Source organism: Balaenoptera ricei, chromosome 2, assembly GCF_028023285.1.
Source record: "Balaenoptera ricei isolate mBalRic1 chromosome 2, mBalRic1.hap2, whole genome shotgun sequence".
NCBI classification, from domain to species: Eukaryota; Metazoa; Chordata; class Mammalia; order Artiodactyla; family Balaenopteridae; genus Balaenoptera; species Balaenoptera ricei.
In genome coordinates, this window is record NC_082640.1 from 138139647 (window position 1) to 138154556 (window position 14910).

The 14910-nt window shown below is 34.5% G+C and overlaps 1 protein-coding gene across 1 annotated transcript in view; it reads right to left on the minus strand.

Annotated features, from left to right (window-relative positions):
• Positions 1–14910, minus strand: part of SOS2 (SOS Ras/Rho guanine nucleotide exchange factor 2) — a 99979-nt gene that overhangs the window by 40821 nt on the left and 44248 nt on the right. The window contains exons 6-8 of the mRNA XM_059914189.1: positions 14636–14779; positions 11849–11959; positions 8163–8261 (exon numbers count right to left, since the gene is read on the minus strand). Of these exons, the coding sequence (XP_059770172.1) occupies positions 8163–8261; positions 11849–11959; positions 14636–14779 (354 nt within the window). The remainder of the gene's footprint in view (positions 1–8162; positions 8262–11848; positions 11960–14635; positions 14780–14910) is intronic.

Sequence of the window (14910 nt, forward strand, 5' to 3'; positions counted from 1 at the left end):
AAAAATACAAACAACCCAAATTAAAAATGGGCAAAAGACTTGAATAGACATTACTCCAAAGAAGATATACGAATGGCCAACAAGCAAATGAAAAGATGCTCACTGTCACTAATAGGGAAATGCAAGTCAAAACCACAATGAGCTACCACCTCACATCCATTAGGATGGCTACTATCAAAAAACAAAAAAACTGAAAATAACAAGTGCTGGCAAGGATATGGAGAAATTGGAACACGCATGTACTGTTGGTGGGAATATAAAATGGTATAAAGCTGCTATGAAATATTGTACAGTGCTTCCTCAAAAAATTAAAAATAGAATTACCCTATGCTCCAGCAATTCCACTTCTGGGTATACATCCAAAAGAATTGAAAGCAGAGTCTCGAGGACATATTTGTTCACCGATATCTGTAGCAGTATTATTTACAATAGCCAAAAAGTAGAAGCAACCCAAGTGTCCGACACTGGCTGTACAGAAATATACTTAACTCTACTGAACTGTACACTTAAAATGGTTAAGATGGTAAATTTCATGTTATGCTTTACCACAATTAAAAACAAAATGTTATTAAAAGGAACAGTATCACAGTCAGAACAGATATAAAAGTAAAAAGTAGTTTCTAATCTGACCATGTGATAATCCTCTCTGCTTCTGTCTAGAATTAGTCCTTATTTTGTGTTTTTCAAAATGCATGTCATAATCTATTGAATTATGACATGAACGAATCCTTTTTTTTAAAATGAAAGAAACAGAATAGAACAGAATATAGTGCATGAATATATTGCATGAAATGCTAAGTAGTGTTTCAAAAAACTTTTTGTTTCTTGTGTGTGTGCACGCGCATGTATACAGCATCATTGTGATGTTAAATGTATTTTTCTTTTTTTTTTTTTTTGTCATATACCATTACCATTGCATCCTTTATTCACCAACACTCCCAATATAGCACTCAAGACACTCCTCTGCAATTTAAAGTTTTGGGAACTATTCAATTATTCACTTACATTTTTCATAGGCTTTTCTATTTGGGAAAACAGTAAGTTAATTCATATTGAGATGTATTTTAACATATAACCAAAGTGCCTGATATATTGTATTCTAAAAACTTTGTGTTTAAACAGTATAAGTGTAATATAAGTGCCTATGCATATATAATAATTTAATATACATACATAAATTAACATACATAAATATATGTACATACATGGAAATTGATATAACTCATAAAACATGACTAATTAGCAACCTTAATATTGCCCATGTAACAAAACTGTAATTAAGGAAACATAAGTGAAATTTCCAGTGTAGCCCTCCTAACAAAATATGGAGCATAAGTTTAAACACAGCCCTTTAAGCTGGGTACCATCTAAGGATGTTTGCAGGTATTCTTTCCACTCATCACCCTCACTCTCCTCACCCCAAGCCTCAAAAATTGAGAAAGAAATGCCAAAATTTTCAGTGCCTTTAACCATGTATATATCTCTACTTTTTTTACTCTAGGCAATGAAAAATGTTAAGAACGTGTCTTCACTTCTACTACTTTGAACTGACTGGAAGTAAAATGTGACAGTGTGAGAAATGCACTAAATGTACAACTCACATGAATGTATTTCTGACTATGGATCATTCCCACTGTATAACATACAGACTGATTCCCACAGGACAATAATGCTATAAATAAGTGGGTCACTCTCTAGAATACCTAGGTCCTTCTGATCCCACTAATTGAGTCATATATTTACCAAGAATCAGTAGTACATGTTTCTAAATATGTATGACACTTGTGCTTATGCTGTAATTATGTAATTTAATTACTATATAAGTTAAAGAAATAAGAGTATAAAAAATATTTATATGAAAACTCAAATCAAATAATTTTAAAGCAAGTCTTTTTAAAAAAGTATAGGGAGATTGGTTCAAGATGGTGGAGTAGAAGGACATGCTCTCACTCCCTCTTTCGAGAACACCGGAATCACAACTAACTGCTGAACAATCATGACAGGAAGACACTGGAACTCACCAAAAAAGATACCCCACATCCAAAGACAAAGGAGAAGCCACAATGAGACGGTAGGAGGGGCGCTATCACAATAAAATCAAATCCCATAACTGCTGGGTGGGTGACTCACAAACTGGAGAACACTTATACCAGAGAAGTCCACCCACTGGAGTAAAGGTTCTGAGCCACATGTCAGGCTTCCCAACCTGGGGGCTTGGCAACGGGAGGAGGAATTCCTAGAGAATCAGACTTTGAAGGCTAGCAGGATTTGATTGCAGGACTTCGGCAGGACTGGGGGAAACAGAGACTCCACTCTTGGAGGGCACGCACAAAGTAGTGTGCGCATCGGGACCCAGGGGAAGGAGCAGTAACCCCACTGAAGACTGAACCAGACCTACCTGCTAGTGTTGGAGGGTCTCTTGCAGAGGCAGGGGGCAACTGTGGCTCACCAAGGGACAAGAACACTGGCAGCAGAAGTTCTGGGAAGTACTCCTTGGCATGAGCCCTCCCAGAGTCTGCCATTAGACCCACCAAAGAGCCCGGGTAGGCTCCAGTGTTGGGTTGCCTCAGGCCAAACAACCAACAGGGAGGGGACCCAGCCCTACCCATCAGCAGACAAGCGGATTAAAGTTTTACTGAGCTCTGCCCACCAGAGCAACAGCCAGCTCTACCATCCCCCAGTCCCTCCCATCAGGAAACTTCCACAAGCCTCTTAGATAGCCTCATCCACCAGAGGGCAGACAGCAGAAGCAAGAACTACAATCCTGCAGCCTGCGGAACAAAATCCACGTTCACAGAAAGACAGACAAGATGAAAAGGCAGAGGGCTATGTACCAGATGAAGGAACAAGATAAAACCCCAGAGAAACAACTAAATGAAATGGAGAGAAGCAATCTTCCAGAAAAAGAATTCAGAATAATGATAGTGAAGATGATCCAGGACCTCAGAAAAAGAATGGAGGCAAAGATCGAGAAGATGCAAGAAATGTTTAACAAAGACCTAGAAGAATTAAAGAACAAACAGAGATGAACAGTACAATAACTGAAATGAAAAATGCACTAGAAGGAATCAATAGCAGAATAACTGAGGCAGAAGAACGGATAAGTGACCTGGAAGACAGAATGGTGGAATTCACTGCTGCGGAAAAGATAGAGAAAAAAGAATGAAAAGAAATGAAGACAGCCTAAGAGACCTCTGAGACAACATTAAACGCAACAACATTGGCATTATAGGGGTCCCAGAAGAAGAAGAGAGAGAGAAAGGACCCGAGAAAATATCTGAAGAGATTATAGTCGAAAACTTCCCTAACATGGGAAAGGAAATAGCCACCCAAGTCCAGGAAGTGCAGAGAGTCCCATAAAGGATAAACCCAAGGAGAAACACACCGAGACACATAGTAATCAAAGTGGCAAAAATTAAAGAGAAAGAAAAATTATTGAAAGCAGCAAGGGAAAAATGACAAATAACATACAAGGGAACTCCCATAAGGTTAACAGCTGATTTCTCAGCAGAAACTCTACAAGCTAGAAGGGAGTGGCATGATATACTTAAAGTGATGAAAGGGAGGAAACTACAACCAAGATTACTCTACCCGGCAAGGATCTCATTCAGATTCGATGGAGAAATCAAAAGCTTTACAGACAAGCAAAAGCTAAGAGAATTCAGCACCACCAAACCAGCTCTACAACAAATGCTAAAGGAACTTCTCTAAGTGGGAAACACAAGAGAAGAAAAGGACCTACAAAAACAAACCCCCCAAAATTAAGAAAATGGTAATAGGAACATACATATCGATAATTACCTTTAATGTGAATGGATTAAATGCTCACACCAAAAGACACAGGCTTTCTGAATGGATACAAAAACAACACCCATATATAAGCTGTCTACAAGAGACCCACTTCAGACCTAGGGACACATACAGACTGAAAGTGAGGGGATGGAAAAAGATATTCCATGCAAATGGAAATCAAAAGAAAGCTGGAGTAGCAATACTCATATCAGATAAAATAGACTTTAAAATAAAGAATGTTACAAGAGACAAGGAAGAACACTACGTAATGATCAAGGGATCAACCCAAGAAGAAGATATAGCAATTATAAATATATATGCACCCAACATAGGAGTACCTCAATACATAAGGCAACTGCTAACAGCTCTAAAAGAGGAAATCGACAGTAACACAATAATAGTGGGGGACTTTAACACCTCACTTACACCAAAGGACAGATCATCCAAACAGAAAATTAATAAGGAAACACAAGCTTTAAATGACACAATAGACCAGATAGATTTAATTGATGTTTATAGGACATTCCATCCAAAAACAGCAGATTACACTTTCTTCTCAAGTGTGCATGGAACATTCTCGAGGATAGATCACATCTTGGGTCACAAATCAAGCCTCAGTAAATTTAAGAAAACTGAAATCATACCAAGCATCTTTTCTGACCACAACACTGTGAGATTAGAAATCAATTACAGAGAAAAAAACGTAAAAAACACAAACACGCACCTATGGTCAACTAATCTATGAAAACAAGGATATACAGTGGAGAAAAGACAGCCTCTTCAATAAGTGGTGCTGGGAAAACTGGGCAGCTACATGTAAAAGAATGAAATGAGAACACTCCCTAACACCATACACAAAAATAAACTCAAAATGGATTCGAGACCTAAATGTAAGACTGGGCACTATAAAACTCTTAGAGGAAAACATAGGAAGAACATTCTTTGACATAAATCACAGCAAGATCTTTTTTGAACCACCTCCTAGAGTAATGGAAATAAAAACAACAATAAACAAATGGCACCTAATGAAACTTAAAAGCTTTTGCACAGCAAAGGAAACCATAAACAAGACGAAAAGACAACCATCAGAATGGGAGAAAATATTTGCAAATGAATCATCAGACAAAGGATTAATCTCCAAAATATATAAACAGCTCATGCAGCTCAATATTAAAAAAACAAACAACCCAATCCAAAAATGGGCAGGAGACCTAAATAGACATTTCTCCATAGAAGACATACAGATGGCCAAGAAGCACATGAAAAGCTGCTCAACATCACTAATTATTAGAGAAATGCAAATCAAAACTACAATGAGGTATCACCTCACACCTGTTAGAATGGCCATCATCAGAAAATCTACAAACAGCAAATGCTGGAGAGGGTGTGGGGAAAAGGGAACCCTCTTGCACTGTTGGTGGGAATGTAAATTGATACAGCCACTATGGAGAACAGTATGGAGGTTTCTTAAAGAACTAAGAATAGAATTACCATATGACCCAGCAATCCCACTACTGGGCATATACCCAGAGAAAACCGTAATTCAAAAAGACACATGCACCCCAATGTTCATTGCAGCACTATTTACAATAGCCAGGTCATGGAAGCAACCTAAATGCCCATCTACAGACGAATGCATAAAGAAGATGTGGTACATATATACAATGGCATATTACTCAGCCATAAAAAGAAATGAAATTGGGTCATTTGTAGAGACGTGGATGCATCTAGAGTCTGTCATACAGAGCGAAGTCAAAAAGAGAAAAACAAATATCGTATATTAACACATATATGTGGAACCTAGAAAATGGTACAGATGAATCGGTTTGCAGGGCAGAAATAGAGACACAGATGCAGAGAACAAACGTATGGACACCAAGGGGGGAAAGAGGTGGGGGGTTGGGTGGTGGTGGTGTGATGAATTGGGAGATTGGGATTGACATGTATACACTGATGTGTATAAGATGGATGACTAGTAAGAAAAGAAAGAAAGAAAAAGGTATAGGGAAGATCATCGTAAAAGATTTGGAAAAATTATAAATACTTAAAAGATATCTGCACTCAGATTGCTTTACAAGCATCTTCAAGTTTATGTACCATCTAAAAGAAATGGAAAATAGACGTCATAGAAGATACCTTTTGTACTTAAGCAAGATTCATACTCAAAGAAAAAGTTTTACACCAAGTCAACAGATTAGCATATAAATACATATAAATGTTCATTTGTAGGGGTTTTGTGTGTATTTATTAAAATAAAATGTGCATACTTCTTTGTTATGATTCTTTGCCTTATTTTTAATTAACTGACCAACTACTAGTCCCAGTCACAATGGCTAAGAGTACTTGGAGTCCAGTAATTAACTGGTAGTAAAAGTAGCTGTGGCCTCAGGATGAGTCAGGGCATCATAGTCAATGTCTGATTTTAGATTCAGATCTCAGAGATTTTAAAAACCAATCATCCAGATAGGAGAAAAAAATAAGCTTCAATTACAGTCGAGCCGGGATTTTTAAATGTTGGCAAATATTAGAAGGCAACTCTAAGACTAATGATAGGACTTCCAATTAGACATGAACATTCTCTAAAAAATTTTAGGAATCTAAATATACATCTGGGGCTGCTAATGTATTACTCGTACGAAGCCTACACACGCAGATCTCATCAGTGAAACTAAACTCTTAGAAAAAATATGGAATATACTCAGTTTTAATTAATGCACAACAACAAGAAAAACAAACAGAAATATGAAATGCAAACACAAGTCACAGTAGAGAAGATATTTACAATGGCAAAAGACTTGAATAACCCTATAAAAGGTTATCCAAAAGGCCAATAAACATATACCCAAGCACATTAATAATCAAGAAAATACAAATCAAAACCACCACATACCATTATAAATATACCATATGACAGAACTTTTAAAATATGAAAATATGCATAAAGAGAGACATCACCTGCATTCTGGTAGGAGTATAAACTGTAAAACCCACTTTGGAAAACTGCTTGACATCATCTATTAAATCTGAAAATATACACACTCTATGACCAAGCAATTCCAACCCCGAGTATATACTCTAGAGACACAAAATGCATGCACATGTGTACCAAGAGATATAAAAACAATGTCCATAGCAAGTGTTATCAGTAATAGCAAAAAACTGTTGTTCAACCAGGAAAGGATAAATAAATCATGGTTTATTCAAACAATGGGAGAAAATTAAACTAGAACAACATACAACCACATCAATGAATCATACAAATATAACTTTGAAAGGAGATAAAAGACACAAAATAATGTATATAATTTGATCCAACTGATTAAAAAGTTCAGAAACAGGCTACATATATTTCTAGTGACATACACATAGGTGTTTAAACTGTAAAGAAAAGCAAAATGTAATTACCATTAAAGTCAGGGTAGTGGTTTCCCTCTGGTGTGTTTAGGCATTACATTTATTATAAAACATGTTTATGTTTTTATACTTTTCTCTATGTATATATCATAATAAAGTTTAGGGCTTCCCTGGTGGCACAGTGGTTGAGAATCTGCCTGCCAATGCAGGGGACACAGGTTCGAGCCCTGGTCTGGGAAGATCCCACATGCCGCGGAGCAACTAGACCCGTGAGCCACAACTACTGAGCCTGCGCGTCTGGAGCCTGTGCTCCGCAACAAGAGAGGCCGCAACAGTGAGAAGCCCGCGCGCCGCGATGAGGAATGGCCCCCACTTGCCGCAACTGGAGGAAGCCCTCGCACAGAAACGAGGACCCAACACAGCCAAAAATAATAAATAAATAAAAAAAAAAAAAAAAAAAAAAAGTTTATACTACATATTAGAACTTTAGGAATTCAATATATTTTTATGTGTACTGATCTTTAAAAAGAGTTCAAGTTTTACCATAATTTTATTTTTTAATTTGTTGCTTGGGTTCTAGCTATTACACTGCATACTGCATGCGGAAAAGGTGTCAACTTTAAAAGCGTTTTTCTTGACAAGTTATAGCAAGATGGAAGTTTAGAACAATGCTATACATAAAAGTTATTAATTACTTATATAAAGTAAGAGTTAAACCATTGTTGCTGTGTGACTCCAAAATATAATTTTTAAAAAGTCAACTTTTTTATTATGTTATTACTTTGAGAATTTATATTATCAAATGATAAATATACATTTTCCTCTTATCTACCACTTGGAAATGATATGAAGATAAAAAATATAGGCGTTTCTCTATGGTCTGTGGAAAGAAGGGAGACATTTAAGATACTTTACTTTTATGAATAAAAAGTATGGAAAACAACATCAGATTTTAAAAAAGGTTTTAAGCCTCATAAATGCAAGTATTTTTTTGCCTCAGGAAGCTTTCATCTTACCTTTAATAATTCAAAATAGTGCCAACAATGATATACTGGCACCAGCATAAGGCGTGGAAGGACATAACGAACTGCCTCTTTAAAACCATCAGCAATGGACTGCAAAGCAAAAAGACAAAAAACAGTATATCTCTGATATCAAGGTTATATAACAGCAGTGCCTAACAGAAGCAGATTTTAAGAATACAAGTTACAGGGAATTCCCTGGAGGTCCAGTGGTTAGGACTCAGCACTTTAACTGCCAGAGCCCCAGGTTCAATCCCTGGTCGGGGGGAACTAAGAACCCACGAGCTGTGCAGTGCGCCGCCCCCCTGCCCAAAAAAAAAGAACACAAGATACAGATTATCAAAACTATAATAGGAAGAATGTTCTATATTGAAATTGAAGGGCTATAAATCAAGTTTTTTCCTCCTTTAAGTTATCAGATAATTAAATATATACATTTCATCTTTCACGGCTAAAACAACTTTAACAATAGTCTTCTCAGCTCTTCTTCAAAAGTTTTGGCTTCCACATATCCTAAAGGAATGCTGAAAAGCTGTGTACTGTCTCACACATTTTTATGTCAATTTTATTAAAAATGTTTTGGGGGATGTGGTACATTGTAGATGTGATTTAAATATATTTCACCAAACAATGATCAAATAAATTTCAGATTTAGCTCATTTAATTTATGAAAAATGTCTGTTATATAACTTAATTGATAAAGCCAATCTTCACTGTCAAAATAAATAGCCAGATCAGACTAAATTTCTGCAACAAGTCTGACTTCATTCTTAACTTGAAATACACATGTTAATGTCACAGTCTCACATACACCAAGCATCTGGAAGAACCTCTGTTTCTAATATAAAACATGCAGGTATGAAAACTTCACAAGCCTCACCTCTCCTTTATCACAATGTCCAATGAATGATGAAGTACTTTTTAAAAAAGGTAATATTCACCCTTGTTACAACCTTCTCATTTCTTAATTTTTAGATAGACATGACAAGACAAAGGTAGATATGACATTTCAGCTACCAGGAGTTAACACAATCACCCCATCCCCTGCTTTTGGAACCCTTTTTGCTTTGCACTCAATAAACTTTCCTTCTCCTTCAGAACCAATCCTTTTTTTTTTTTTTTTTTCTTTTCCCTGGCTGGTACCCTGGAGGTTTTTACACCTTGGATCAATGCATAATGGAAAATTCAATATGACAAGAAGTAATGTGTAAGAAAAACTGGAAGAGAATGCAACAACACAAACAAGGTTAGACTAGAAACTAAGTCCCTTAAAGATACCTGTACCCTTATATTGCCTGGAAAATCTTAGTGTATAGCTAGGGTTAGGTATATCCCAGTTTTGAAAACTAATAGTCTGCAGAATAAATGATTTTCTAAAATTTATAAGGCATTTAAAAGTTACTCATGTTGATTTTAAATGTCATTAAGGCTGACTTATTTAAAGTGGTATTTCTCATCAGGTAAATACAGACAGAAGCAATATACAAAGTGAAGAAAGAGTTCGAGATGCTGCTTTTAAAATATATACTCATAGGTAAACACTCCCATAACTCTCACCTATTGTTAACTCAAGTAAACTACAATTTGTTCAATAGACTTTTACCAGGATATGCAGAAATTAATTTCTTTTATCATTTAAGATAGTGATACAGATTATGCTAGATATAATTTTATATATTTTATATACAGTGCTTTAAGTGGAACCAAGATGAAACTTTAAAATTAGCCTACAAAAATCATTTGTATTGTTAATTAACACTGAAATGGCTACTAAAGTGCATTCTAAAATATTAATGCAATGTGTTTATAGTGTAAGGAGTCCTCTAAAAACAACACAAGCTAATGTCCGACCGTTTAATATGTGCCAAATGTGCTTAGTGTATTCCTGTTTAATTTTCATAACCGTAAGAGGTATACATTATCATCATCATTTTACAAATGAGCAAACTGATTCTCAGAGATTAAGTGACTTGATCAGGGTAAGACAACTATTAATTGGCTCAAAGCCAGAAGTTCTGACTCCAAAGCTCATATTCTTAAAGTGTGCCTACATCTTCTAAAGAAGTTTTGTTGTGTTTTTTTTTTAATAAAAAACTTTTATTAAAGTTTTTTGAAAAAACATTACTTTTTCATTTTACAAATGAAGAATCTGTTTTAAGTTAATACAGTACAAGTGAGTTTGGCCTGAAAAGGGTTTTTATATCTAACTCTGAATTTTACTGAATATCTGGAACAACAGCTTAAATAATTGGGTCTTAAATTCAAATTTCAAATCCCATTCAAATCCCATAGTAAGAATTACTAATAAAATAAGAGTAAAACAAGAAATGTTGTGAGTGCTTTTGATGAGTATGCAAAGATTTTATAAGCAGATTTTCCCATTTAACTGATGCCTACTTCATGGTTTATATGAATATATAAGATTTAACTTAAAGAATTATTCCTTCAATTAAGTAAATTTTGAGAATTAAGTGTAACTTTTATTCCAAGTTGACAAGTTTTTTAGTAGAGTAGAAGTAGAAGATGATAATAATGGGAATTCACAGTAAAGGAGGGAGGCAGGTAAGTTCAGTTTTGAACATTTATATTTGAAGTCCTCGTGGGATATTCAAATGAATTAGTTCAAAGGGCAGCTGGTTATACGAAAGTATATACATACACACACATACATCCACTGTTCAAAAGAAAGTTACGACTTGAGAATACAAATAGGAAGTCACCAGCATATAGGTGAAAGCAAAGGGCATGGATAAAGTCACCCAAGGACAGCACAGAGGAACAGAACAGCAGGGGCTGCTAACAGAAGTTGGGTAACACCTGCAACTAAGGAGACTGAGAAGAAACCAGAGAAGATGAAAATTAGGTGTAAGTAGTATCATAGGAGTCAAAAAGGACAACAGAGGTACAAATAAATACTACAGACATAAATATGAAATCAAAATATCTACAGGATTTGGTGGTTAAGTTCACTGTCAAGGGCAGTTTTTAGTGTTACATCCTGATTAGAACACAGATGGTAGCAGTTTGATGGAGAATGATAAAAAGTAATATGAAGACAACTGGCTACAAATGGAAAAAACAAAAAGGGGAAGAGCTACAGTGACAAAGATTTATTTATTCGCTTGTTTTAGGACAATAAAGATTTGACCATATTCATATGCTGAGAAGAGCCAGTCTAAATGCAGGAAGTAGTAGTCAAGGATCATCAATGCCAGTGTTACCTTCATTAAGTGTTGAGAGAGTAAAAATATAATTTTGTCCCTCTCCACTTACTCTCACTTTACCTAACTGCATTACTGAACCAAGTAACTTGTGTACTCTCCATTAATATATCTATCTCCTTTAAATGACAGGTCTGATAGAGAAATCTGTATGAATATATGTGAGGATATTCTCCACTCTTTATGATTTTGGTTCTATTTCCTGTAGGGAATAAGATCCTGAAATAGCTCTCCATATTCATCTCTAGATCTCAGATCCAGAATGTGCCAGATTTTTCTAGTCAATCAGTATTTGTCATGGTATTCTATAAATGATTTCCACATTAAGGACAAATTGAAAGAACTCAAGACAGAAAACAGAAAACAACCTAGAACAGGCTTACAATTAACAGATTTTGAAGGATTGGTGAAATATTTCTTTAGTTGCTTTATAAAAAATAACATTCAATTTAAGTTTACCTGAAAGTGTAGAGCCACTGCAGGTCTGGCCATCAACTTACTGAAATGTTCATTAAATTTTGGTGAAAGAATATCCTGTGATAATGTTTCATAAGGATCAAATGCTTGTTCCTATTTTTTTTTAAAAAGGAAAATGTGTTAGGTTTAAAAGAACATCTTTTCTACTAATATGGCACAGAATACTTAATGGCAAATTTTTATTTAAGGCCTCCATTAGGTTTCAGAATTTTTTTTATTTCAGGGACAAATAATAACTATGGCTGTAACTTGGCAATTCTTAATAAATGTAAGTAATGACCTTGGGCAATGGATGACAAGAAGCTACTGGTCGTAAGTTAGGTCACTGACTTGTGGTCACAAGTATCAAACTATTAAAATGCATACGCACATTTACCCCAGATAAACAAAAGGTGTAGTTATTAGTAAAATAAGGCCGGGATTTGAAATTTCAGTTAGGTTCACCTAGGTTGAAAGGAGTTTACACTGAGGATACTTGCAAAGGAAACAGAAAGTGATATTCCCGCTGTTTTATCCACTCTCCACTTTTTCAAAATTAGAAAAAGAAAGTAAAGACTAACATACAGTAAACTAACAAAACAGAAACTGCCCATATTTTGTCCATGTTTATACTGAAATAAATTCCTATTATTTTATAATAATCAACATCCCCAATGTTTAGCTAGAACTAAGATTTGTTTCATTTTTGTATGTTAAAAATGCAGTTAAGTATGTTTTTCAGAAAATAACAAGTGTTGGCAAGGATGCAGAGAAATTGGAACCCTTGTCCACTGCCAGTGGGAACTGCAAAATGCTGTAGCCCCTGTGGAAAACAGTTTGGCAGTTCCTTAAAAAGCTAATCAAAGAATCACCATATGACCCAGCAATTCTAATCCTAGGTATATACCCCAAAGAACTGAAAACAGTGACTCAAACAGATACTCATATGCCAGTGTTTACTGCAGCATTATTCACGATAGCCAAAAAGGTGGAAAAAGCACAAGAGTCCATCAACAAATAAATGGATAAACAAAATGTTATATACACACAACGGAACAGTATTTAGTCACAGAAAGAGATAGAGTTCTGATACATGCTATGACATGGATGAACCTTGAAAACATTATGCTAAGTGAAATAAGCAGACACAAGAGAATATTGTAATGATTCTACCTTTATCAAATATCTAGAATCAGCAAATTCACAGAGACAGAAATAGATTAGAGGTTACCAGGGGTTGTGTGGGAGGGAAGAATAGGGAGTTATTACTTAATGAGTAGAGCTTCTGTTTGGGGTGATTAAACAGTTCTGGAAATAGATAGTGGTAATGGTGGTATACTACTATGAATTTAATTAATGCTGTTAAACTGTACGCTTAAAATGGTTAAGATGGCAAATTTCGTTATATGTTTACCACAAAAATAAAATAAAAATTAGAAAATACATTTTTGAATACATGTTTTTGAACCATCGTATCTTTAAGAGTACAACAAGCAACCAGACTACAAATTAATATGCTAAGATATCACAATATTAAAAAACTTTCTAATAAGAGCAAGCCTGAATATCTTCGTTAGGCATCAGTAACTGAGTATTTCTATACTATCAGTTCCATTGTCTACAAAATGGATTAATTAAAGTGACTTACATTTTCAGAAAAATTAGGAAGAGATTATAAAACTAGTAAATTTACATGATATCTGAAGAAAGCACTTCAGAAGAAATAAAAATGGCCAATGAGTATGAAAAGACGTATAACATCATTAGTTTAAAAAAAAAAAGCAAAATCAAAGAACAATGAAATATTGTTTTTTCCTACTAGACTAGCAAAAATTAATGGGATAATAACAAAAATTAATGGGATAGTGAAGATATGGGTAAAAAGAGGGTCTGCATATACTAGAACTTATCTGGAAGTAAATTTGGCAGAATGTTTCAAAGTTCTAAAAATGTACCTAGTCTTTAGTACCACGATTCCATTTCTAGGACTACATCCTAAAATAATTACTAGGCTATGAAGGCATTATATAAATATGTTTGTTACAGTATTGTTTACAATAACAAAAAGAACTGAAATAACCTACATGCTTAATAATAATAGTTAAAATGTAGTGTCTCCGTAGAACATGGTACTTTCAGACTTTAAAAGCTGCGTTGAAGTATATTTATTAGCATGGAAAATGTTCAAGATAGTGAGTGAAAAAAAGCAGGTTATAAAATAGTGAGATTCTATTTTTGTAAATATACATAGGTTTGTATGAATATGTGGACAAATGTTCATAAGGATAAATAAATCTTATAAAGATAACTAATCTCTACGTATTGCAAAACGAAGTTATTTTTGTCTTATTATATTCATCTATATTTTTCTGAATATTTTTACAATGAGCTACATTACTTTTATAATCATTTGAAGCACAAAAATATGATTTGTACTTTGGGAAAAAAATATAAACTTCCTTTTTCATTTTTGGAAATTAAGACTAAAATCCACAAAAGCTAAACAGCTATGGTCAATAAAATTTCTTTTCTTTCGCCTTAAATGCACTTGCCATTAAAAAAAAAAAATCTTAAACATTACTAGTCTATCAACTTTTGCTATAAATATTATCATAATTACACTGTAAAGTGTCACTATAAAGACAATGTAATTTTAGTTTGCTATTGGTTAAATCGTAAGTATTTTTTATAGCAGCCAGCAGTGTCTTCTAATTTTCACAAATAATATCTTACTAAATATCTTAATACAGCACTTAGGACTTTAATGAGAAAACAGTTTTGTAAACTTACCTCTGCCAAATCTTCAAAACAGCTTCCAGCTAAGGGATGAGGGCTGCTTTCATCAGTCATTTCAACTGTGTCTTCAATTAAACCTAAAAGTTTCACGGTCAATTCATGTATATCTAAAATGTTACTGAAAATCTTTTCAATATCCTAAAAAAAAAGGAAGGTTAAGTAAGGCATGTCAGTTTGAGAATTTCATTTAAGAATTACTAAATATAAGTAATGTAAGTGTTAAGGATGTTATTTTCACCCAATAACATACCAGTATATTTCAAGACATA